The sequence below is a fragment of the Pseudophryne corroboree genome, chromosome 11 (assembly GCF_028390025.1).
Source record: "Pseudophryne corroboree isolate aPseCor3 chromosome 11, aPseCor3.hap2, whole genome shotgun sequence".
NCBI lineage: Eukaryota > Metazoa > Chordata > Amphibia > Anura > Myobatrachidae > Pseudophryne > Pseudophryne corroboree.
In genome coordinates this window covers 342,627,235-342,654,260 of record NC_086454.1, presented here as the reverse complement: position 1 = coordinate 342,654,260, position 27,026 = coordinate 342,627,235, and the positions used below count along the sequence as shown (strand labels likewise).

Genomic DNA, 27,026 nt, shown 5'->3' with positions numbered 1-27,026 from the left:
AAAGGATCTTCCTGCCTGGATCTCTCAGGCCATTGGGGGTAAGTCCACTTTTCTTTTCTCTGACGTCCTAGTGGATGCTGGGAACTCCGTAAGGACCATGGGGAATAGCGGCTCCGCAGGAGACTGGGCACAAATAGAAAGCTTTAGTACTACCTGGTGTGCACTGGCTCCTCCCCCTATGACCCTCCTCCAAGCCTCAGTTAGAGTTTTGTGCCCGAACGAGAAGGGTGCACACTAGGGGCTCTCCTGAGCTTCTTAGTGAAAGTTTTAGTTTAGGTTTTTTATTTTCAGTGAGACCTGCTGGCAACAGGCTCACTGCATCGAGGGACTAAGGGGAGAAGAAGCGAACTCACCTGCGTGCAGAGTGGATTGGGCTTCTTGGCTACTGGACACCATTAGCTCCAGAGGGACAGCTCACAGGCCCAGCCTTGGAGCTCGGTCCCGGAGCCGCGCCGCCGGCCCCCTTACAGAGCCAGAAGCAAGAAGAGTCCGGCAAATCGGCGGCAGAAGACATCCTGTCTTCCACAAGGTAGCGCACAGCACTGCAGCTGTGCGCCATTGCTTCTCAGCACACTACACACTCCGGTCACTGAGGGTGCAGGGCGCTAGGGGGGGGCGCCCTGAGCAGCAATAGAAACACCTTGGCTGGCTAAAAATACATCACATATAGCTCCTGGGCTATATGGATGAATTTTAACCCCTGCCAGATTTTCACAAAAAAGCGGGAGAAAGGCCGCCGAGAAGGGGGCGGAGCCTATCTCCTCAGCACACAGGCGCCATTTTCCCTCACAGCTCCGCTGGAAGGACGTCTCCCTGACTCTCCCCTGCAGTCCTGACGTAGGTCTTTTCCAGCTCTCCTCGGGCACAGTTTAAACTAGACTGGCTTAGAGGGGGGACATAGTAGGGGAGGAGCTAGTCACATGGTTATTAATTTAAAGTGCCAGCTCCCAGTTACTACCTACTATATCCCCATTGTATCTGCACTCCAGTGGCCCCTGTGGAATCGGAGAAAGGGATTTATCGGTAAGTACCAAAATCCTGATTGTGCTGTGCCCCTCTGATACTGCCAGATTAGATCACAGTAGAGTCCCACCTGCACTGAGCCCCTCTGATATTGCCAGATTAGATCACAGTAGATTCCCACCTTGATTTGCTCCAATGATATTGCCAGATTAGATCATAGTAGAGTCCCACCTGCACTGTGCTCCCGATATTACCAGATTAGATCACAGTAGATTCCCACCTGCACTGTGCCCCTCTGATATTGCCAGATTAGATCACAGTAGATTCCCACCAGTGAATTCCCACCCATGCTGTACTCCCCTGATATTACCAGATTAGATCAGATACCCACATGTGCTGTGCTCCCCTGAAATTATCAGATTAGATCACAGTAAATTCCCACCTGCACCCTGCCCCTCTGATATCGCTAGATTAGATCACAGTAGATTCCCCACTTTGATATGCTCCAATGATATTGCCAAAGTAGATGACAGTAGATTCCCACCCACGCTGTGCTGCCCTGATAGTGCCAGATTAGATCGCAGATTCTCACCTGTGCTCCCCTGATATCAGATTAGATCACAGTAGATTTCTGATATTGCCAGATTAGATCGCAGATTCCCACCTGTGCTCCCCTGATATCAGATTAGATCATAGTAGATTCCCACCTGTGCTGTGCTGTCCTGATATTGCCAGATTAGATCACAGTAGACTTCTGATATTGCCAGATTAGATCACAGTAGATTTCTGATATTGCCAGATTAGATCACAGTAGATTCCCACCTGAGCTGTGCTCCCCTGATATTACCACATTAGATCACAGATTTTTAGATTGGAAATATGAATGGCCACCACACTGTATTACATACATGCTCTGCTGGACCTACCTCCCAGTCAGTGTCTGAGCACCAATGTAGTGGTTATAGTGGTGGGCCAGCACCTGTCCTCTGAGCCAATATTTCTAGACATGCCACCCGTGGAGCCACAAGGAACTATTGCCATATCGGAGGATAGCACTTGCACACTACATAGGTGACAGTGTTCCATAGATTGTCACCGGAAACCTTACAGACCAAAACTCCTATTCTTGCTGTTCCCTGGACAAAATAGTCTCTGATTTGGCAAAAGCATTATGGGAGTTGTAGTCTTTACATGGCTAGAGGCAGAGAGTGTTTAAGTGTGGCTGACTGAAAACATTGCTGACATCTACAGCTGTAATCCTGGTGTGCTAGGACGCTGACATTATCCGTATCTGTGCCGTCACCATCCAGCGGTGCGTTCCTCAGTGTGATGCACAGTGGACCCATAGCTACAACAATAAATGTAGCCTTACCATACTATCCCTTTACACCGGGACACTCGTAAATTACACGACCTCTGTGGCTGACATGCAGGCTTGAATTAAACCAGCCACAGAACCTGTGTAATTTCATGAATGTCCCAGATTAGGGATGGTATGGTAAGCCTAAATAAATGTGTTTAGCGGATCATATTAAAGTACAAACAAATTACTTTCTATCTATTAACCTACTAGAGCTTAAAATGAAACCAGTTATATATATTATATTATAACTGGTTAACATGCACACATGGAATGCAGACTGTCAGTAATAATGGGTATACAGGCTGCAACCACAAGAAAACAACTGAATACGTGCACGAGACACTTACATTTTAATCAGCATTTAACAGTTTGTAAGAACAGTGTGTGTTGCAATGATTACCCTTGCCACTAGAGGGCACCCTGAGTCTGGTATTGTCCATGATCACAGCATCGGAGGAAGTGATTTTACATCAGTCGTTCACTTCCATCCAGTTCACGTTTATAAAGGTCCGAGGGTCCATTTTGTCACAGTAGAGGACCCCGTCCAAATGGTCCATCTCATGTTGGATAATCCGAGCAGCCCAGCCTTGCGCTTTCCATGTTGTCGGCTCCCCTTTCTCATTCAGACCTAGGAGAGCGGGCGGGTTAGTGATAAGGAATGGACAGTGCACACCTGCGGAGCGTAAACTAAGGTAAGTGGCTGTAATACCCGTCTACACTGCATTCTGCCGCTGTAAGGAACTACAGGAGGATAACGGGCGGCTTTAGGTGTATCTGAAGCATCAAACATCTCACACTATAAAGGGCCGCGGTACAGAAGACCGACAGTGGCTAGGTAGACAGTCATTAAGTCGACATGCATTAGTTTGACAGGGACAAAAGGTCGACACGTTTTTTTGTGTGTCATTATGTATGTTTCATCATATGTGACCACAGTCAGTGGAAACGTAGACCCTCAAAGGCTCGATTCGCTCACCACGCTTCAGGCAACGTTACTATTCCCATTCGTAGTCCAGTGTGCTTCAAACCAGCGTGAAAGACTGTGTCGGCTAAGAATTATCAACAGGTATGGGAAATTTACATTGCCTGGCGTGAAGCGACACAGTCCCAGGCAGCCAATGAGATTGAGGGGGAGGAGCTTGAGCTTCTGCAGGTAAGTGTGAAAGTGCTTACGCTCCAATCACCATGCTTGGAGGAAAGGATTAAATGGATTCTAGTATATGACACGTCAGTGCGTATAAAATACATGTAATGTAATGACGGCGTCCCTCCCGATCTCTGACGTTTTGAATTCTGTGTTTTCTGATATTTAGATGAAGAACCGTTATATTTTATGGTGATTTACATCACACAGTCCCCAATATGATCTCTCACCGGGTTCCGGGGCCGTGAGGGATGCCGGACGAACTTGGACTTTTTTCTTTTAAAGGAGCAATCATGAACAAGGTATGGTTCAGCCTTGCACGTTAATGCAAATAAAAATTTCATTCGGCCGGCATCCCTCACGGCCCCCGCGCTCGGTCGGGCTTCATTACAGCCTGTCCATAAACAGCTGGTTCTAGTGGTCAACAGTGAAGGAACTATAATAATATCAGTCGGTAGATCTCTATTACCCATAAAATAAGAATTTACTCACCGGTAATTCTATTTCTCGTAGTCCGTAGTGGATGCTGGGACTCCGTAAGGACCATGGGGAATAGCGGCTCCGCAGGAGACTGGGCACAACTATAAAGAAAGCTTTAGACTACTGGTGTGCACTGGCTCCTCCCAATATGGCCCTCCTCCAGACTTCAGTTAGGATACTGTGCCCGGAAGAGCTGACACAAGAAGGAAGGATTTTGAATCCCGGGTAAGACTCATACTAGCCACACCAATCACACCGTATAACTCGTGATACAATACCCAGTTAACAGTATGATAACAACTGAGCCTCTCAACAGATGGCTCAACAATAACCCTTTAGTTAGGCAATAACTATATACAAGTATTGCAGACAATCCGCACTTGGGATGGGCGCCCAGCATCCACTACGGACTACGAGAAATAGAATTACCGGTGAGTAAATTCTTATTTTCTCTAACGTCCTAAGTGGATGCTGGGACTCCGTAAGGACCATGGGGATTATACCAAAGCTCCCAAACGGGCGGGGGAGTGCGGATGACTCTGCAGCACCGAATGGGCAAACTCTAGGTCCTCCTCAGCCAGGGTGTCAAACTTGTAGAATTTAGCAAACGTGTTTGACCCCGACCAAGTAGCTGCTCGGCAAAGTTGTAGAGCCGAGACCCCTCGGGCAGCCGCCCAAGAAGAGCCCACCTTCCTCGTGGAATGGGCTTTTATTGATTTAGGATGCGGCAGTCCAGCCGCAGAATGTGCAAGCTGAATCGTACTACAGATCCAGCGAGCAATAGTCTGCTTTGAAGCAGGTGCACCCAACTTGTTGGGCGCATACAGGATAAACAGCGAGTCAGTCTTTCTGACTCCCGCCGTCCTGGAAACATAAATTTTCAGGGCCCTGACTACGTCCACCAACTTGGAAGCCTCCAAGTCACTAGTAGCCGCAGGCACCACGATAGGTTGGTTCAGATGAAAGGCTGATACCACCTTAGGGAGAAATTGGGGACGAGTCCTCAATTCTGCCCTATCCATATGGAAAATCAGATAAGGGCTTTTACAAGACAAAGCCGCCAATTCTGATACACGCCTGGCCGAAGCCAAGGCCAACAACATGACCACTTTCAACGTGAGATATTTCAATTCCACGGTTTTCAGTGGCTCAAACCAATGTGATTTTAGGAAATTCAACACCACGTTGAGATCCCAAGGTGCCACTGGAGGCACAAAAGGGGCTGAATATGCAGGACTCCCTTAACAAAAGTTTGAACTTCAGGTAGAGAAGCCAGTTCTCTCTGGAAGAAAATCGATAGAGCCGAAATCTGGACCTTAATGGAACCCAATTTTAGGCCCATAGTCACCCCTGACTGTAGGAAGTGCAGGAAACGGCCCAGCTGAAATTCCTCCGTTGGGGCCTTCCTGGCCTCATACCACGCAACATATTTTCGCCATATGCGGTGATAATGGTTTGCGGTTACTTCTTTCCTAGCTTTAATCAGCGTAGGAATGACTTCCTCCAGAATGCCCTTTTCCTTCAGGATCCGGTGTTCAACCGCCATGCCGTCAAACGCAGCCGCGGTAAGTCTTGGAACAGACAGGGCCCCTGCTGCAGCAGGTCCTGTCTGAGCGGCAGAGGCCATGGGTCCTCTGAGATCACTTCTTGAAGTTCCGGGTACCAAGCTCTTCTTGGCCAATCCGGAACAATGAGTATAGTCCTTACTCCTCTTCTCCTCATTATCCTCAGTACCTTTGGTATGAGAGGAAGAGGAGGGAACACAAACCGACCGGTACACCCACGGTGTCACTAGAGCGTCCACAGCTATCGCCTGAGGGTCTCTCGACCTGGCGCAATATCTTTCTAGCTTTTTGTTTAGGCGGGACGCCATCATGTCCACCTGTGGCCTTTCCCAACGGTTTACAATCATTTGGAAGACTTCTGGATGAAGTCCCCACTCTCCCGGGTGGAGGTCGTGCCTGCTGAGGAAGTCTGCTTCCCAGTTGTCCACTCCCGGAATGAACACTGCTGACAGTGCTAACACGTGATTTTCCGCCCATCGGAGAATCCTTGTGGCTTCTGCCATCGCCGTCCTGCTTCTCGTGCCGCCCTGCCGGTTTACATGGGCGACCGCCGTGATGTTGTCTGACTGGATCAGTACCGGCTGGTTTTGAAGCAGGGGTTTTGCCTGACTTAGGGCATTGTAAATGGCCCTCAGTTCCAGAATATTTATGTGCAGGGAAGTCTCCTGACTTGACCATAGTCCTTGGAAGTTTCTTCCCTGTGTGACTGCCCCCCAGCCTCGAAGGCTGGCATCCGTGGTCACCAGGACCCAGTCCTGTATGCCGAATCTGCGGCCCTCTTGAAGATGAGCACTCTGCAGCCACCACAGCAGAGACACCCTGGTCCTTGGAGACAGGGTTATCAGCCGATGCATCTGAAGATGCGATCCGGACCACTTGTCCAATAGGTCCCACTGAAAGGTTCTTGCATGGAACCTGCTGAATGGAATTGCTTCGTAGGAAGCTACCATCTTTCCCAGGATCCGCGTGCAGTGATGCACAGACGCCTGTTTTGGTTTTAGGAGGCCTCTGACTAGAGATGGCAGCTCCTTGGCCTTCTCCTCCGGGAGAAACACTTTTTTCTGTTCTGTGTCCAGAACCATCCCCAGGAACAGTAGACGTGTCGTAGGGATCAGCTGTGACTTTGGAATATTTAGAGCCCAGCCGTGCTGTTGTAGCACCTCCCGAGATAGTGCTACCCCGACCAACAACTGCTCCCTGGACCTCGACTTTATCAGGAGATCGTCCAAGTACGGGATAATTAAAACTCCCTTCTTTCGAAGGAGTATCATCATTTCGGCCATTACCTTGGTAAAGACCCTCGGAGCCGTGGATAGACCGAACGGCAACGTCTGGAATTGATAATGACAATCCTGTACCACAAATCTGAGGTACTCCTGGTGAGGATGGTAAATGGGAACATGCAGGTAAGCATCCTTGATGTCCAGTGATACCATGTAATCCCCCTCGTCCAGGCTTGCAATAATCGCCCTGAGCGATTCCATCTTGAACTTGAATTTTTTTATATATGTGTTCAAGGATTTCAAATTTAAAATGGGTCTCACCGAACCGTCCGGTTTCGGTACCACAAACATTGTGGAATAGTAACCCCGTCCTTATTGAAGTAGGGGCACCTTTACTATCACCTGTTGTGAATACAGCTTGTGAATTGCCTGTAACACTGCCTCCCTGCCTGAGGGAGTGGTTGGTAAGGCAGATTTGAGGAAACGGCAGGGGGGAGACGTCTCGAATTCCAGCTTGTACCCCTGAGATACTATTTGAAAGATCCAGGGATCCACCCGTGAGCGAGCCCACTGATTGCTGAAATATTTGAGACGGGCCCCCACCGTACCTGGCTCCGCCTGTGGAGCCCCAGCGTCATGCTGTGGACTTAGAGGAAGCGGGGGAGGACTTTTGCTCCTGGGATCTGGCTGTATGCTGCAGCTTTTTCCCCCTACCTCTGCCTCTGGGCAGAAAGGACGCGCCCTTTACCCGCTTGCCCCTATTGGGCCGAAAGGACTGTACCTGATAATACGGTGCTTTCTTTGGCTGTGAGGGAACATGGGGTAAAAATGTAGACTTCCCAGCTGTTGCTGTGGAAACGAGGTCCGAGAGACCATCCCCGAACAACTCCTCACCCTTATAAGGCAGAACTTCCATGTGCCTTTTGGAATCTGCATCTCCTGTCCACGGCCGAGTCCATAACCCTCTCCTGGCAGAAATGGACATTGCACTAATTTTGGATGCCAGCCGGCAAATATCCCTCATGTATAAAAGTGCGTCTTTAATATGCTCTACGGTTAGCAATATAGTGTCCCTGTCTAGGGTATCAATATTTTCCGACAGGGAATCTGACCACGCAGCTGCAGCACTGCACATCCATGCTGACGCAATAGCTGGTCTCAGTATAACACCTGTGTGTGTATATATAGACTTCAGGATAGCCTCCTGCTTTCTATCAGCAGATTCCTTCAGGGCGGCCGTATCCGGAGACGGTAGTGCCACCTTTTTTGACAAGCGTCTGAGCGCTTTATCCACCCTAGGGGATGTTTCCCAACGTGACCTATCCTCTGGCGGGAAAGGGTACGCCATTAGTAACCTCTTAGAAATTACCAGTTTCTTATCAGGAGAAGCCCACGCTTCTTCACACACGTCATTTAACTCCTCAGATGGAGGAAAAGCTACTGGTAGTTTTTTCTCTCCAAACATAATACCCTTTTTTGTGGTACCGGGGGTAACATCAGAAATGTGCAACACATTTTTCATTGCCTCAATCATGTAACGTGTGGCCCTATTGGAAGTTACATTAGTCTCATCGTCGTCGACACTGGAGTCAGTATCCGTGTCGACATCTGTGTCTGCCATCTGAGGTAGCGGGCGTTTTAGAGCCCCTGATGGCTTTTGAGACGCCTGGGCAGGCACAGGCTGAGAAGCCGACTGTCCCATAGTAGGTATGTCGTCAAACCTTTTATGCAAGGAGTCGACACTGTCGCGTAATTCCTTCCACAGAACCATCCACTCAGGTGTCGACCCCGCAGGGGGTGACATCACATTTACAGGCATTTGCTCCGCCTCCACATAAGCCTCCTCATCAAACATGTCGACACAGCCGTACCGACACACCGCATACACACAGGGAATGCTCTGACAGAGGACAGGACCCCACAAAGCCCTTTGGGGAGACAGAGAGAGAGTATGCCAGCACACACCAGAGCGCTATATAATACAGGGACTAACTGAATTATATCCCCTTATAGCTGCTACATATATATATATATATATATATATATATATATATATATATATATATACTGCGCCTAAATTTAGTGCCCCCCCTCTCTTTTTTACCCTTCTGTAGTTGTAGACTGCAGGGGAGAGCCGGGGAGCTTCCTTCCAGCGGAGCTGTGAGGGAAAAATGGCGCCAGTGTGCTGAGGGAGTTAGCCCCGCCCCTTTTTCGGCGGACTTCTCCCGCGTTTTTGAAACTCTGGCAGGGGTATTAATTTACACCTATATAGCCTCTGGGACTATATATGATGTATATTTGCCAGCCAAGGTGTGTAATATTGCCCTCAGGGCGCCCGCCCCCCCCCCCCCCCCCCCAGCGCCCTGCACCCTCAGTGACCGGAGTGTGAAGTGTGTATGAGGAGCAATGGCGCACAGCTGCACGCTACCTTGGTGAAGACCGAAGTCTTCTGCCGCCGATTTTCCGGACCTCTTCATGCTTCTGGCTCTGTAAGGGGGACGGCGGCGCGGCTCCGGGAACGAACATCAAGGTCGGGTCCTGCGGTCGATCCCTCTGGAGCTAATGGTGTCCAGTAGCCTAAGAAGCCCAAACTACCACCTGTTAGGTAGGTTCGCTTCTTCTCCCCTTAGTTCCTCGCTGCAGTGAGTCTGTTGCCAGCAGATCTCACTGTAAAATAAAAAACCTAAATATACTTTCTTTCTAGGAGCTCAGGAGAGCCCCTAGTGTGCATCCAGTTCAGCCGGGCACAGGATTCTAACTGAGGTCTGGAGGAGGGTCATAGTGGGAGGAGCCAGTGCACACCAGTAGTCTAAAGCTTTCTTTATAGTTGTGCCCAGTCTCCTGCGGAGCCGCTATTCCCCATGGTCCTTACGGAGTCCCAGCATCCACTTAGGACGTTAGAGAAATGCATGTGCTTTATGTGCCCGATATATAGTTCACAGGAGTCCGCTTTCTCCATAGGATACCCCTGGAAACAGAGGTCCATGAACATGGATAAGTTGTGTCTGTGCTGCTGAGAGAACTCATTATCCAGGATGACGGCACTGTACATTTAATAAGAGGGTCACATGACTTCTGCACAGGTACAGACCAAGCCAGAAGGTACAGGGCTAAAGGGTAAGGGTCCATTCTTTGGGGCTAATTCCTGTGGCCACAAGGATCCATCGGAACCCCGCGCCTTACGTTCTACGACTGCCACTTATCAGGGTTTCTGCAATTATTTCTGCTGGAGCCGAGCTGAAATAAGCGATGACCAGTTATGCCCCGCACTCCGCTAAACCTGCGCCATGACTGTTACACCGCAACACCCAAAGGGCCTAATTCAGACCTGATCGCAGCAGCAAAAAAACTCTCTAATAAGCAAAACCATGTGCACTGCAGGTGTGGCAGATGTAACGTGCAGAGAGAGTTAGAATTGGGTGGGTTATATTGTTTCTGTGCAGGGTAAATACTGGCTGCTTTATTTTTACACTGCAATTTAGATTTCAGTTTGAACACACCCCACCCAAATCTAACTCTCTCTGCACATGTTACATCTGCGCGCCCCCCCCCCCCCCCCCTGCAGTGCACATGGTTTTGCCCATCATACAAAAAGTTTGCTGTTGCGACCAGATCTGAAGTCGTAAGCAAGCTCTTCTATTTAGCTCACTGCGATCCTGTTCCTGAATATTAATATGGGAACTAGAATTTTGACTAATATTCTGAAATGTCTTTGGCAGCAGGATTCAAAATTCTTTAAAAAAAAATATGGATTCGGTCTATCCCCGATTTTCGCCACAGTCGTCATGTAAAAGTTCAGCTGTCATAACTGAGCTAGCAATAAATATATGTAAAGGTTTCAGATCTCATTAGGATGGCAGAATCTGAGACACATGGACTGACTATGGACTTAATTCAGAGTTGATCGCAGCAACAAATTTGTTAGCAGTTGGGCAAAACCATGTGCACTGCAGGTGGGGCAGATGTAACATGTGCAGAGAGAGTTAGATTTGGGTGTGGTGTGTTCAAACTGAAATCTAAATTGCAGTGTAGAAATAAAGCAGCCAGTATTTACCCTGCACAGAAACAAAATAACCCACCCAAATCTAACTCTCTCTGCACATGTTACATCTGCCCCCTCAAACACCCCCTCCCCCTGCATTGCACATGGGGGGTAATTTAGAGTAGATCGCAGCAGGAATTTTGTTAGCAGTTGGGCAAAACCATGTGCACTGCAGGTGTGGCAGATGTAACATGTGCAGAGAGAGTTAGATTTGGGTGTGGTGTGTTCAATGTGCAATCTAAATTGTAGTGTAAAATAAAGCAGCCAGTATTTACCCTGCACAGAAACAAAATAACCCACCCAAATCTAACTCTCTGCACATGTTACATCTGCCCCCCCCTGCAGTGCACATGGTTTTGCCCAACTGCTAACAAAATTCCTGCTGCGATCATCTCAGAATTACCCCCTATATCCTGTGTGAGGCGGACTTGGCTGACGGCAGACTGCGCAGCAAATCAGGACATACTGACGTCCTGGCACGGAACGTGTAAGTTACCTGATATCTCCACAGCGTAGAATCTAGGTACGACGGCGGAGAATCCCCGTAAGCTGCTGCAGCCCTCCGGGAAATGGAGTTTCCGAGAGTCCAGGATGCGCATAGACGGGTTAATGAAGATGGTCAGCGGGAAAGGTTCCATCTCACGCATCACTCGCACTTCAGAGGGCACCACCTGGCACATGTCCTCTGGGAGCTCCATCGCCATTATCCGCAGAGGAACCCCAAGCTGAGGGGCACTTAACCCTACACAGCCCCCTGACTTCAGAACCGCCAGCATTCGCTTCAGCACAGCCTGGGTGTCCGGGTGTGAGATGTGCTCTGGGGGAACAGGCTGGGCCTGGCTGCGCAACACCGGATCCCCTGTCTGAGCCACCCGCTTGTAGGGCGGGGAGGAGGCTCCCAGCACAGACCTCTTAAAGTACCTCCAGTAGCTGCGCGTCTTTACACCGGTCCAGGAGGCACACAGACGGGAAGACTGCCGGCCGATACCGGAGATTAGACTGGGGGAGTACCGGGACAGGAGCCCCAGGATCCGGCAACCTCTTGTCATCAACATGACTGGATTACCTGCAGGGAAAAACATACTCAACTCAGTGAGGAGCTCGTAGATAGTGTCCTCCATGACAATATCAGTTATGGCAGCGGTGTCATCGTAGGAGCCACTGGGGCTTCTCCCTGCTGTCATTCTTCTCAGAGGGCAAAAGCCAGGTGACACATAAAGCCACAAGAGGGCGATGGCGAGTACCAATAAGTAACTGCAGCCACGGAGACTGTAGCTTGTTACTGCACCTCACGTCTACGCTGCCTTCATCACTCTGTGGGTGCTGTACCTCTGCCACCTAGAACCCCCAGAGAACATCTGTCACCATGCAGATTATCCAGGGATCCACTACGGAAGAGAACTTACTTGGTGAAAACTGACTGGGAAATTGGGAATACTGCTTTATAGAACATCGGTCTCCTGCACAAAGCTGCGTATTCCCAGCGGAGGCAGCCATTCTGTACGAGGACCGGAGGACAATGAGAACGAACCATGGGAGCTGGCGATATGACTGCTTTTCATAACATGACTCATGAGGCGATGGCTGCTAGTGAGGTGATAGGACAGCAGTGATACCGCAGTCGGGCCTAGGGGTGCGGCGCAGTGATACAGCAGTCGGGCCTAGGGGTGCAGCGCAGTGATACCACAGTCGGGCCTGGGGGTGCAGCGCAGTGATACCGCAGTCGGGCCTAGGGGTGCAGCGCAGCGATACTGCAGTCGGGCCTAGGGGTGCAGCGCAGTGATACCGCAGTCGGGCCTAGGGGTGCAGCGCAGTGATACTGCAGTCGGGCCTGGGGGTGCAGCGCAGTGATACCACAGTCGGGCCTGGGGGTGCAGCGCAGTGATACCGCAGTTGGGCCTAGGGGTGCAGCGCAGTGATACCGCAGTCGGGCCTGGGGGTGCAGCGCAGTGATACCGCAGTTGGGCCTAGGTGTGCGGCGCAGTGATTACGCAGTCGGGCCTAGGGGTGCAGCGCAGTGATACCGCAGTCGGGCCTAGGGGTGCAGCGCAGTGATACCGCAGTTGGGCCTAGGTGTGCGGCGCAGTGATTACGCAGTCGGGCCTAGGGGTGCAGCGCAGTGATACGGCAGCCAGGGACGGGAGCACTGAGCAGGAGCAATGGTGTGGGAGCATCTGGTGGAAAATTCCTGATATAGATGAATGAACAGACATTGGGAGAAGATTACAGAGCGCTGGCATGAGGGAGAGTGGACTGAGCCATCAGATAATGGATGGGGACACTGACACTAGCAATGTGGAGACATGACTGACCTGAATGGCAGGGATAGGAGTGTGATCAGCCCACAGTCCCCTGCATGTACCTCTGCCTGGAAGGACCTCTGACGCCACATGTAACCCGCGACGGCAGGGGGAGGAGCAAGGTCGGCGGGTCAGCAGTTTCACCATCTATGCCGACATCTATTCCCCTTAGTAGATTGGCAGCTGGTGGAGTGGAGTGAGCCACTGAGCTTGTGAGGGTACATTTGGGGTCCCATGTTCTGGCTGTGCTCCTCCCCTGCAGGGTGACATGGCTGTGACATCAGAGGTCCTTTAGCCTGTTTAAATTTAGCCTCAACCCTGCACTGACAGCATGGGAGGAGAACGTACAAACTCCACACCCATTCACCATAACTGGGTGTTGATCTCATGACCTCAGTGCTGAGAGTCAGTAATACTGACCACTACGCCAATCATGTTGCACTGACAGCAGGGCTCGGCGGCAGCAGCACGTCTGCACACAGTAACACAGGAGGCAGCAGCTGCCCTCACTCACCCTCACATGCACGGCAGCAGCGGCATTCTCTGGCCGGCGGCGCGCTGCTCACACGTCAAACTGCCGCAAGGCCACTCGGGAGCTGTAGTTCCCGCTCCGGGCACGCGCCTCGCTCTCTGCGCTCAGCGCTGCGGCGTCACTGACCCGAGCGGCGCCGGCCCGGGAGAGTGGCCGAAAGTGCTGCACCAGAGTCCTGTCTCACTCTCAGCTGGTGTCTGTCACCTGAGCGCGCACTGTGTGTTATTATATACATGTGTCCAACAGCTGGGAGCCCATCACCCTCCTCCTCACCCCCCCCCCCGGGGCAGCACACGGGCTATGTATTATTATTATTACCCCTTATATGGCGCCACAAGGAGTGCGCAGCGCCCAGTCACACAGCACATACATGAGCATAGTCTGAGACAATATAGGGCAAGTACATGGTATACACAGAGAGTGTCAGACACCAGGGTCAGGTGCCCTCACAGGGAGCATAGAGTATAACAGTGTAAGACAGGGGTGGCCAACCAGTCAGAAACAAAGAGCCAAACATTTTGTTAGGCACGTCAAAGAGCCGACATCGAGCCGCAGGCGCACATGCAAAAATAAGATTTTACTTACCGATAAATCTATTTCTCGTAGTCCGTAGTGGATGCTGGGACTCCGTAAGGACCATGGGGATATAGCGGCTCTGCAGGAGACAGGGCACAAAATAAAAGCTTAAGGATCAGGTGGTGTGCACTGGCTCCTCCCCCCATGACCCTCCTCCAAGCCTCAGTTAGGACACTGTGCCCGGACGAGCGTACATAATAAGGAAGGATATTGAATCCCGGGTAAGACTCATACCAGCCACACCAATCACACCGTACAACTTGTGATCTGAACCCAGTTAACAGTATGATAAACGCAAAGGAGCCTCTGAAAAGATGGCTCACAACAATAATAACCCGAATTTTTGTAACAATAACTATATACAAGTATTGCAGACAATCCGCACTAGGGATGGGCGCCCAGCATCCACTACGGACTACGAGAAATAGATTTATCGGTAAGTAAAATCTTATTTTCTCTGACGTCCTAGTGGATGCTGGGACTCCGTAAGGACCATGGGGATTATACCAAAGCTCCCAAACGGGCGGGAGAGTGCGGATGACTCTGCAGCACCAAATGAGAGAACTCCAGGTCCTCCTCAGCCAGGGTATCAAATTTGTAGAATTTAGCAAACGTGTTTGCCCCTGACCAAGTAGCTGCTCGGCAAAGTTGTAAAGCCGAGACCCCTCGGGCAGCCGCCCAAGATGAGCCCACTTTCCGTGTGGAATGGGCTTTTACTGATTTTGGCTGTGGCAATCCTGCCACAGAATGTGCAAGCTGAATTGTACTACAAATCTAACGAGCAATCGTCTGCTTAGAAGCAGGAGCACCCAGCTTGTTGGGTGCATACAGGATAAACAGCGAGTCAGATTTTCTGACTCCAGCCGTCCTGGAAACATATATTTTCAAGGCCCTGACAACGTCAAGCAACTTAGAGTCCTCTAAGTCCCTGGTAGCCGCAGGTACCACAATAGGTTGGTTCATGTGAAATGCAGAAACCACCTTAGGTAGAAATTGAGGACGAGTCCTCAATTCCGCCCTGTCAGAATGAAATATCAAGTAAGGGCTTTTATATGATAAAGCCGCCAATTCTGACACACGCCTGGCTGAAGCCAAGGCTAACAGCATCGACACCTTCCATGTGAGATATTTTAAGTCCACAGTGGAAAGTGGTTCAAACCAATGTGACTTTAGAAAACTCAACACCACATTGAGATCCCAAGGTGCCACTGGAGGCACAAAAGGAGGCTGTATGTGCAGCACCCCTTTTACAAATGTCTGAACTTCAGGTACTGAAGCCAGTTCTTTCTGGAAGAAAATCGACAGGGCCGAAATTTGAACCTTAATGGACCCTAATTTTAGGCCCATAGACAGTCCTGTTTGCAGGAAATGAAGGAAACGACCCAGTTGAAATTCCTCTGTAGGGGCCTTCTTGGCCTCACACCACGCAACATATTTACGCCAAATGCGGTGATAATGTTTTGCGGTTACGTCCTTCCTGGCTTTGACCAGAGTAGGGATGACTTCTTCTGGAATGCCTTTTTCCCTCAGGATCCGGCGTTCAACCGCCATGCCGTCAAACGCAGCCGCGGTAAGTCTTGGAACAGACAAGGCCCCTGCAGTAGCAGGTCCTTTCTTAGAGGTAGAGGCCACGGTTCGTCCGTGAGCATCTCTTGAAGTTCCGGGTACCAAGTCCGTCTTGGCCAATCCGGAACCACGAGTATAGTTCTTACTCCTCTCCTTCTTATGATTCTCAGTACTTTTGGTATGAGAGGCAGAGGAGGGAACACATACACTGACTGGTACACCCACGGCGTTACCAGAGCGTCCACTGCTATTGCCTGAGGGTCCCTTGACCTGGCGCAATATCTGTCCAGTTTTTTGTTTAGACGTGACGCCATCATGTCCACCTTTGGTTTTTCCCAACGGTTTACAATCAGGTGGAAGACTTCTGGGTGAAGTCCCCACTCTCCCGGGTGAAGGTCGTGTCTGCTGAGGAAGTCTGCTTCCCAGTTGTCCACTCCCGGAATGAATATTGCTGACAGTGCTATCACATGATTTTCCGCCCAGCGAAGAATCCTTGCAGCTTCTGCCATTGCCCTCCTGCTTCTCGTGCCGCCCTGTCTGTTTACGTGGGCGACTGACGTGATGTTGTCCGATTGGATCAACACCGCCTGACCCTGAAGCAGAGGTTTTGCTTGACTTAGGGCATTGTAAATGGCCCTTAGTTCCAGAATGTTTATATGAAGAGACGTTTCCAAGCTTGACCACAGGCCCTGGAAATTCCTTCCCTGTGTGACTGCTCCCCAGCCTCTCAGGCTGGCATCCGTGGTTACCAGGATCCAATCCTGAATGCCAAATCTGCGGCCCTCTAGTAGATGAGCACTCTGCAGCCACCACAGGAGAGACACCCTTGTCCTTGGCGACAGGGTTATCCGCTGATGCATCTGCAGATGCGATCCGGACCATTTGTCCAGTAGATCCCACTGAAATGTTCTTGCATGGAATCTTCCGAATGGAATCGCTTCGTAAGAAGCCACCATTTTCCCCAGGACCCTCGTGCACTGATGCACTGAGACCTGTCCTGGTTTTAGGAGGTTCCTGACTAGCTCGGATAACTCCCTGGCCTTCTCCTCCGGGAGAAACACCTTCTTCTGGACTGTGTCCAGAATCATTCCTAGGAACAGTAGACGTGTCGTTGGAATCAGCTGCGATTTTGGAATATTTAGAATCCACCCGTGCTGACGTAACACTACCTGAGATAGTGCTACTCCGACTTCTAACTGTTCCCTGGATCTTGCCCTTATCAGGAGATCGTCCAAGTAAGGGATAATTGAAATGCCTTTTCTTCGTAGAAGAATCATCATTTCGGCCATTACCTTGGTAAAGACCCGAGGTGCCGTGGACAATCCAAACGGCAGCGTCTGAAACTGATAATGACAGTTTTGTACCACAAACCTGAGGTACCCTTGGTGAGAAGGGTATATCGGGACGTGGAGATAAGCATCTTTGATGTCCAGAGACACCATATAGTCCCCTTCTTCCAGGTTCGCTATCACTGCTCTGAGTGACTCCATCTTGAATTTGAACCTTTTTATGTAAGTGTTCAAGGATTTCAGATTTAAAATTGGTCTCACCGAGCCGTCCGGCTTCGGTACCACAAACAGCGTGGAATAATACCCCTTTCCTTGTTGCAGGAGGGGTACCTTGATTATCACCTGCTGGGAATACAGCTTGTGAATGGCTTCTAGAACTGCCTCCCTGTCGGAGGGAGACTTTGGTAAAGCAGACTTCAGGAAACGATGAGGAGGAAACGCCTCGAATTCCAGTTTGTACCCCTGCGATACTACCTGTAGAATCCAGGGATCCACTTGCGAGTGAGCCCACTGCGCGTTGAAATTTTTGAGACGGGCCCCCACCATATCTGAGTCTGCTTGTAAAGCCCCAGCGTCATGCTGAAGACTTGGCAGAAGCAGGGGAGGGCTTCTGCTCTTGGGAAGCGGCTGCATGGTGCAGTCTTTTTCCTCTTCCTCTGCCCCGGGGCAGAAAGGAGTGGCCTTTTGCTCGCTTGTACTTATGGGAACGAAAGGACTGAGATTGAAAAGACGGCGTCTTTTTCTGCTGATGTGGAGTGACCTGGGGTAAAAAGGTGGATTTTCCAGCCGTTGCCGTGGCCACCAGGTCCGATAGACCAGCCCCAAATAACTCCTCCCCTTTATACGGCAATACTTCCATGTGCCGTTTGGAATCCGCATCCCCTGACCACTGTCGCGTCCACAACGCTCTTCTGGCAGAGATGGACATAGCACTTACTCTTGATGCCAGGGTGCAAATATCCCTCTGTGCATCACGCATATATAATAATGCATCCTTTAAATGTTCTATAGTTAACAAAATATTGTCCCTATCCAGGGTATCAATATTCTCAGTCAGGGAATCCGACCATGCGACTCCAGCACTGCACATCCAGGCTGAGGCGATTGCTGGTCGCAGTATAACACCAGTATGTGTGTATATACTTTTTAGGATATTTTCCAGCCTTCTATCAGCTGGTTCTTTGAGGGTAGCCGTATCAGGAGACGGTAACGCTACTTGTTTAGATAAACGTGTGAGCGCCTTATCTACCCTAGGGGGTGTTTCCCAACGCGCCCTAACCTCTGGCGGGAAAGGATATAATGCTAATAATTTTTTAGAAATTAGCTGTTTTTTATCGGGAGAAACCCACGCTTTTTCACACACCTCATTTATTTCCTCTGACTCAGGAAAAAATATTGGTAGTTTTTTCTCACCCCACATAATACCCTTCTTTGTGGTACTTGTAGTGTCAGAAAGGTTCAATGCCTCTTTCATTGCCGTGATCATGTAACGTGTGGCCCTACTGGACATTACGTTTGTCTCGTCACCGTCGACACTAGACTCAGTATCTGTGTCAGGGTCTGTGTCGACCCACTGAGGTAACGGGCGTTTTAGCGCCCCTGACGGTGTCTGAGACGCCTGGACAGGCACTAACTGATTTGCCGGCTGTCTCATGTCGTCAACAGTTTTTTGCAAATTGCTGACATTATCACTTAATTGTTTAAATACAATCATCCAGTCAGGTGTCGACTCCCTAGGGGGTGACATCACCAACGCAGGCAACTGCTCCGCCTCCACATAATTTTCCTCCTCATACATGTCGACACACGCGTACCGACACACAGCACACACACACCGGGAATGCTCTGATAGAGGACAGGACCCCACTTAGCCCTTTGGAGAGACAGAGGGAGAGTCTGCCAGCACACACCCAGCGCTATATATATATATACAGGGATAACCTTATATAAGTGTTATTCCCTTATAGCTGCTGTTAATTATTGTTATTTGCTGCCAACAATGCCCCCCCTTCTCTTTTTTACCCTGATTCTGAAGCAGGACTGCAGGGGAGAGTCAGGGAGCCGTCCTTCCAGCGGAGCTGTGAGGGAAAATGGCGCTTGTGTGCTGAGGAGATAGGCTCCGCCCCTTCACGACGTCCTTATCTCCCGCTTTTTTGTGTAAAATGGCAGGGGATTAAAATACATCCATATAGCCCAGGAGCTATATGTGATGTATTCTGTTTTGCCACCTAAGGTATTCTGTTATATTGCGTCTCAGGGCGCTCCCCCCCCAGCGCCCTGCACCCTCAGTGACCGGAGTGTGAAGTGTGCTGAGAGCAATGGCGCACAGCTGCGGTGCTGTGCGCTACCTTAGTCTGAAGACAGGATGTCTTCTGCCGCCGATTTCACCGGACCTCTTCGTCTCTTCTGGCTCTGTAAGGGGGACGGCGGCGCGGCTCCGGTGACCCATCCAGGCTGAACCTGTGATCGTCCCTCTGGAGCTAGTGTCCAGTAGCCTAAGAAACCCGATCCACTCTGCACTCAGGTGAGTCCGTTTCTTCTCCCCTTAGTCCCACGATGCAGTGAGCCTGTTGCCAGCAGGACTCACTGAAAATAAAAAAACCTAACTAAACTTTTATTCTAAGCAGCTCAGGAGAGCCACCTAGATTGCACCCTTCTCGGCCGGGCACAAAAATCTAACTGGGGCTTGGAGGAGGGTCATGGGGGGAGGAGCCAGTGCACACCACCTGATCCTTAAGCTTTTATTTTGTGCCCTGTCTCCTGCGGAGCCGCTATATCCCCATGGTCCTTACGGAGTCCCAGCATCCACTAGGACGTCAGAGAAACTGGGGTGTGGCCTTGTGCCTGCTAGGCCACGCCTCTGGTATAAAATACATTTCAAAAATCAGATCCACATATAATACATTTTTAAAGCCAGATCCAACATAAAATACATTTAAAAAGCCGCTTCCACATAAAACAATTGAGAAAGAAAGAGCCACATAAAATATATTGAAAAAGCCAGATTCACATAATACACTTCAGCTCCCCCATGTGTCACTCCAGCGAGTACCCTGCTGTGTCACTTCAGCCAGCTCCCCCATGTGTCACTCCAACCAGTACCCTGCTGTGTCACTTCAGCCAGCTACCTCATGTGTCACTCCTGCTAGCACACTCATACAGTATGTCACTCCTGCCAGGAACCTCATGTTACTATATCCCCCCCCCCAAAAAAAAACAACAAACAAAAAAAAAACCACACACCTCGTGCAATTGCAGCATCCCCTTATGTGTCCTCTGTTTAACAGTGGGTGTCTCACCTCAAGTATCTGGCTCTCTCAGTTCTCAGTCCCCGTAGTGCTGCTGTTGACTGTCTGGCTGGAGTGCAGCAGTTTCCGGATCTGTTGGGGTCACATAACTTTGAGTGTCGGGAGCCACATTTGAATAAAGAAAGAGCCACATGAGGCTCAAGAGCCACAGGTTGGCCACCGCTGGTGTAAGAGAAGGAAAGGCACATGAGGGGAGAGTGCCCTGCTCATCGCCATCTTACCTCCTCCCCCCACCTCATCGCCATCTTACCTCCTCCCCCCACCTCATCGCCATCTTACCTCCTCCCCCCACCTCATCGCCATCTTACGCCCCCAGACAGATGTGCTATGTACCCCCACCTCATCACCATCTTACCCCCCAGACAGACGTGCTATGTACCCCCACCTCATCGCCATCTTACCCCCCAGACAGACGTGCTATGTACCCCCACCTCATCACCATCTTACCCCCCAGACAGACGTGCTATGTACCCCCACCTCATCGCCATCTTACCCCCCAGACAGACGTGCTATGTACCCCCACCTCATCGCCATCTTACCCCCCAGACAGATGTGCTATGTACCCCCACCTCATCGCCATCTTACCCCCCAGACAGATGTGCTATGTACCCCCACCTCATCGCCATCTTACCTCCTCCCCCCACCTCATCGCCATCTTACCTCCTCCCCCCACCTCATCGCCATCTTACGCCCCCAGACAGATGTGCTATGTACCCCCACCTCATCACCATCTTACCCCCCAGACAGACGTGCTATGTACCCCCACCTCATCGCCATCTTACCCCCCAGACAGACGTGCTATGTACCCCCACCTCATCGCCATCTTACCCCCCAGACAGACGTGCTATGTACCCCCACCTCATCGCCATCTTACCCCCCAGACAGACGTGCTATGTACCCCCACCTCATCGCCATCTTACCCCCCAGACAGACGTGCTATGTACCCCCACCTCATCGCCATCTTACCCCCCAGACAGACGTGCTATGTACCCCCACCTCATCGCCATCTTACCCCCCAGACAGACGTGCTATGTACCCCCACCTCATCGCCATCTTACCCCCCAGACAGATGTGCTATGTACCTCCACCTCATCGCCATCTTACCCCCCAGACAGATGTGCTATGTACCCCCACCTCATCGCCATCTTACCCCCCAGACAGATGTGCTATGTACCCCCACCTCATCACCATCTTACCCCCCTCCTCAGACAGACGTGCTATGTACCCCCACCTCATCGCTATCTTACCCCCCAGACAGACGTGCTATGTACCCCCACCTCATCACCATCTTACCCCCCAGACGTGCTATGTACCCCCACCTCATCACCATCTTTCCCCCCTCCCCCGACAGACGTGCTATGTACCCTCACCTCATCACCATCTTACCCCCCCAGACAGACGTGCTATGTGCTCCCACCTCATCACCATCTTACCCCCCCCAGACAGCAGACGTGCTATGTACCCCCACCTCATCGCCATCTTACCCCCCTCCTCAGACAGACGTGCTATGTACCCCCACCTCATCACCATCTTACCCCCCTCCCCCGACAGACGTGCTATGTACCCTCGCCTCATCACCATCTTACCCCCCAGACAGATGTGCTATGTACCCCCACCTCATCACCATCTTACCCCCCCAGACAGACGCGCTATGTACCCCCACCTCATCGCTCTTACCCCCCTCCTCAGACAGACGTGCTATGTACCCCCACCTCATCGCTATCTTACACCCCAGGCAGACGTGATATGTACCCCCGCCTCGCCATCTTACCCCCTAAGCAAACGTGATATGTGCCCCCACCTCATCACCATCTTACCCCCCTCCCCAGACAGACGTGCTATGTACCCGCACCTCATCGCCATCTTACCCCCCCCCAGACAGACATACTATGCACCCCCACCTCATCACCATCTTACCCCAGACAGACATACTATGCACCCCCACCTCATCACCATCTTACCCCAGACAGACATGCTATGTACCCCCACCTCATCACCATCTTACCCCAGGCAGACATATGTACACCCAGCTCATCGTCATCTTACCCCCCAGGCAGACGTGCTATGCACCCCCACCTCATCGCCTTCTTACCCCCCTCCCCCGACAGACGTGCTATGTACCCTCACCTCATCACCATCTTACCCCCCTCCCCAGACAGACGTGTTATGTACCCCCACCTCATCGCCATTTTACCCCCCTCCCCCGACAGACGTGCTATGTACCCTCATCGCCATCTTACCCCCCTCCCCAGACAGACGTGCTATGTACCGCCACCTCATCGCCATCTTACCCCCTCCCCCCACACATCCAGACAGACATGCTATGTACCCCCACCTCCTCACCATCTTACCCCCTCCCCCCACACACACATCCAGACGTGCTATGTACCCTCACCTCATCACCATCTTACCCCCCTCACCAGACAGACGTGCTATGTACCCCCACCTCATTGCCATCTTACCCGCCTCCCCAGACAGACGTGCTATCTACCCCCACCTCATCGCCATCTTACCCCCCCAGGCAGACGTGCTTGTACCCCCACGTCTGCACCATCTTACCCCCGAGGCAGACGTGATATGTACTACCACCTCATTGCCATCTTACCCCCCTCCCCAGACAGACATGCTATGTACCCCCACCTCATCGCTATTTTACCCCCCAGGCAGACGTGATATGTACCCCCGCCTCGCCATCTTACCCCCTAGGCAGACGTGATCTGTACCCCCGCCTCATCACCATCTTACCCCCCAGGCAGACGTGATATGTACCCGCCTCATCACCATCTTACCCCTCCCTCCCCAGACAGACGTGCTATGTACCCCCACCTCATCTTACCCCCCAGACACACGTGCTATGTACCCCCACCTCATCTTACCCCCCAGGCAGACGTGATATGTACCTGCCTCATCACCATTGTACCCCTGGGCAGACTTGTTATGTACCTACCTCATCATCATCATCATCACCCCCCACCCCCATTGAAATGCTGTGTGACGTGGATAGTTGTAGCGTATACACATTTATGGTGCTGCGTCATTCATACTAGCACTTAGCAGCCAATTCACATGCCGTCCACAGCAGCTAGCTCTGCGGGTGATGACAGCTCTTCAGCAGCCCCAATCTTTTTTGATTTATAATTTGCCAGTATATTAATGACCTAGGTTACTTAGTGGCATATGTACTGTTGGGTGCATCTGGGCCCAATGTCGCCCACCCTGACCCCAGATGGACCCCATTGTGTGCCAAACAGCAACCCCTTATCTGCCGATATCTTTCTGATGATATATTCAGAAAGATTGGCACACATCTGAAAATGTCACACCAAAAATGTCCGCCAGCAGAAGACAGAGGTGTATGGTTGTTAGCGGAAGATAGAGGTGGGGCCACTGTATGGTACAGGTGCGTGCGGCAGGTGAGCTCCCGGAATACGGTCATTAGGTCGACAGGGTCACTAGGTCAATATGGTTATTAGGGCAACATGTACTAGGTCAACAGTTCAAAAGGTCGACATGAGATTTTAACTTTTTCATACTTTACAATCCACGAGGACTACAATTGAGAACAGTAACTTCGCTTTGCGAGCCATGCGAGGGGACACAGTGCACTAATTGGGGTTCCCAGTCACTTTACGAAGAAAACACCAAAAAAAGTAAAAACAAAACAAAAAGTCATGTCGGCCTGTTGACCTAGTACATGTCGACCTGACGATATGTCAACCTAGTGACCCTGTTTTGTCGACCCATACCCGAGCTCCCCCACCCTACCTGCGGAAGATAGAGATGGGACCACTGTATGAGACAGGTGCGTGCAGCAGGTGAACTCCCCCCCCCTACCTGCTGGTCGTTAGCGGAAGATAGAGGTGGGGCCATTTTATGGTACAGGTGCGTGCAGCAGGTGAACTCCCCCACCCTAGCTGCTGGTCGTTAGCGGAAGATAGAGGTTACCAAGTGAGCCCTACACCAGTGCATTCTGCTTGTACAGACACAATAACTAGACGCCACCTCGGGACAGCTTTTAATTGTCCTTATTTTTTTATTATCAGCTATATTTTGGGAAGCATTTGCAGGGAAGCCACAACCACCTCAGACGTGACACCGGTACTCCCTGCACCAGTGGTAACACAGTCATAACTTTTTGTTTAATGCAATATAAAAAAACAAGGTAAAACCAAATCAATTCTGAGCTCTACGTGCCTTTATTTATAAGCCCCGACTATAACACCGATTACTCCGCTCTCACTGGTTCTGTTACCACACTCGGCACTTTTGGGAATTTTAAATTTAAGGGGGCAATAATTATACTAGCAAAACACAGCTAATAAAAGCATTGCCTTTTAAATCACGGACATAACCACAAGCAGAAGCGTCAGATTTTGCAACCGTACACTTAGTAAATATGCCCCTCGGTCTCTGTAACTAAAAACGTAGAAAACACAGTTACTTTATCCAATTAATCACGGATTATTTTTTCTTTGAAATATCATTCAGGTCACACTAATATTTTGTGCCGTGACCCAAACAAAAAATCCATAAATGATTACTGGCTCACCACGAAGGTAAGTGCACCTCTCCCAGCTGTATCTTCCATACCAGACGCGTTATTTTTCCTAATCGCTCACTGTCAGTCACCCGTTCTCAGGTAACGTAATGGAGGGGTAAAGGCAGATTTGGCACAGACACATAAGCAACACCAGCTGAATGACGCGGACTGTCTTGGAAACACAACAGGTTATGTTTAGATGACTTACCTCTGTGGTAACAGGTTGTTCATTACTGAACCAGCCAAATAGATAAATTCCCCAGTAGACCCCTCTAAACTGCCAAGAGCCACCTACAGCCCACGACACAGCAGGACTGAATCCGTCCCGACCGCAATAGCTCTGAATACCCTTCTAGAGAATATGTAATCCTGCACTAAAACCACCTCAATCCCCCATAATAAATAACTGCCGGGGTTTTATTTTTAGGAAAGGAGATTTAGAAAGGAGGTTTAATTAAATACTCCTACGTCGTAATTACAGGTGTTTTCTGGTTTAGTTATCCTGAGTCCAGCTCCCTCCGTTAGCTATGTAAACACCACCAAGGCCGTGGGAAGGAGATTTAAGGCGCCATTTGCACCAACACAACATAGTAGGTCATTCAGGCCTGACCGCTCGTTAGGGTTTTTTTGCTGTCCTACATTCGCATAGTCGCTGCCCATAGGGGAGTGTATTTTTGCTGTGCATGTGCAGCCGAGCAGTACAAAAAGATCTCGTGCAGTCTCTGAGTAGCCCAGAACTTACTCAGCCGCTGCGATCACTTCAGCCTGTCCGGGGCCAGAATTGACATCAGACACCCGCCCTGCAAACGCTTGGACACGCCTGCGTTTTTCAAACCACTCCCAGAAAAGGGTCAGTTGACACCCACAAACGCCCTCTTCCTGTCAATCTCCTTGCGATCGCCCGTGCGAATGGATTCTTCGTACAAACCCATTGCAGAGCAACAAACCGCTTTGTACCAGTGTGACGCACCTGAGCATTGCGGTGCATACGCATGTGCAGTTTTGAACTGAGCGCAGCGCTGCAAAAAACGTTAGCGACGACCAGGTCCGAATAACCCTCTCAGTCCCTCTAACATGAGGGGGCAAACTGCCTTATCCGTGCGAAAGGCCTGGCAGGTGTTCCATCGTGTTCAGAGGTCGCTCTGGTACCCTGCTGGCCGCAGAGTGGGACTGCTGGCTGTACAAAAGGCTCTAACCTTTCATACAGAACCTTATTCTGCCAAGGAAATTCTGTTTCGGGTGATAAAACCATTCTGGGGAAAAAAAAGCCCATTGCCAGACGCAGTTTACACCAGACCTATCTTACATTGTGCAGAGGATTCATCCCTCGATAGGTTTATGAGCCAACAGAACAGGAACATTGTGCTGTGCTAATTATTCACCCACAATCAGGTCAATGGCTCATCTACACAGAGTACTCTGCAGAACGGATTCCAGGATTAGCGGACAGACCATTATAATAATTCTAGGTGTTCTAAAGGTCATTATTCCGTGAAGGCGTCTTACTTTGTTTTCAAAATCTAAAAGTATATAAATACACAGAACCAGAGCCCAACGTGACTGCGAGATAACATGCGGATTCTTTCGAGGCCCTAGAAACACAGGATTGTGCGATTCTGCCAGATCAGTACCGAGACAGAGGTTATCAGTAAGATTAGTGCAAATAATTATTATCTGAGTAATGATTATAAACATCATTGCATACTCATTATAGCCAATGCCCCTATGCTGAGATCACGTCACTTTATAAATTCCTGATTGACAGCAGACAGAACCCACTTGCCACAGCTCAGTTCTTAATACAGTCACTGATCATCTCCCGCAGGGACGTCCGGCTCAGTGACTGGGGTCAGTACTGGTACATGCGCCTCTGGCTGCAGCTGCACACTGTCTGTGGGTGGAAGGTGTTTCTCTGGGTCAGAGTGAGCCAGCGGTGTGGGCAATAAATCCCTGTCCGACACAAGAACAGTCTCCTTCTGTGGTAGTACTCCTTCCAAGGCGGCATGCAGCACGGCGACATCGATAGAACCCAGATTGCCGTAACGGGAGAGATGTGTCGGGGCCACACCTGCAGGAACAAACAGAGCACTCAGTCACTGCATAAACCACATTGATTTACAAAAATAAAATAATTC

The 27,026-nt window shown here is 50.5% G+C and overlaps 1 protein-coding gene across 5 annotated transcripts in view; it reads right to left on the bottom strand.

Moving 5' to 3' along the window:
- Window positions 1-2,653: 2,653 nt before the first annotated feature.
- Window positions 2,654-27,026, bottom strand: part of COG8 (component of oligomeric golgi complex 8) — a 33,258-nt gene continuing 8,885 nt past the window's right edge. The window contains exons 1-3 of one of the 5 annotated variants that reach the window (XM_063945912.1): window positions 13,595-13,798; window positions 11,277-11,846; window positions 2,654-2,954 (exon numbers count right to left, since the gene is read on the bottom strand). In XM_063945912.1, coding sequence (XP_063801982.1) covers window positions 2,797-2,954; window positions 11,277-11,835 — 717 coding nt within the window. In that variant the 5' untranslated portion in view covers window positions 11,836-11,846; window positions 13,595-13,798 and the 3' untranslated portion in view covers window positions 2,654-2,796. The other 4 variants (XM_063945913.1, XM_063945914.1, XM_063945915.1 and 1 more) reach the window with 4 other exon arrangements.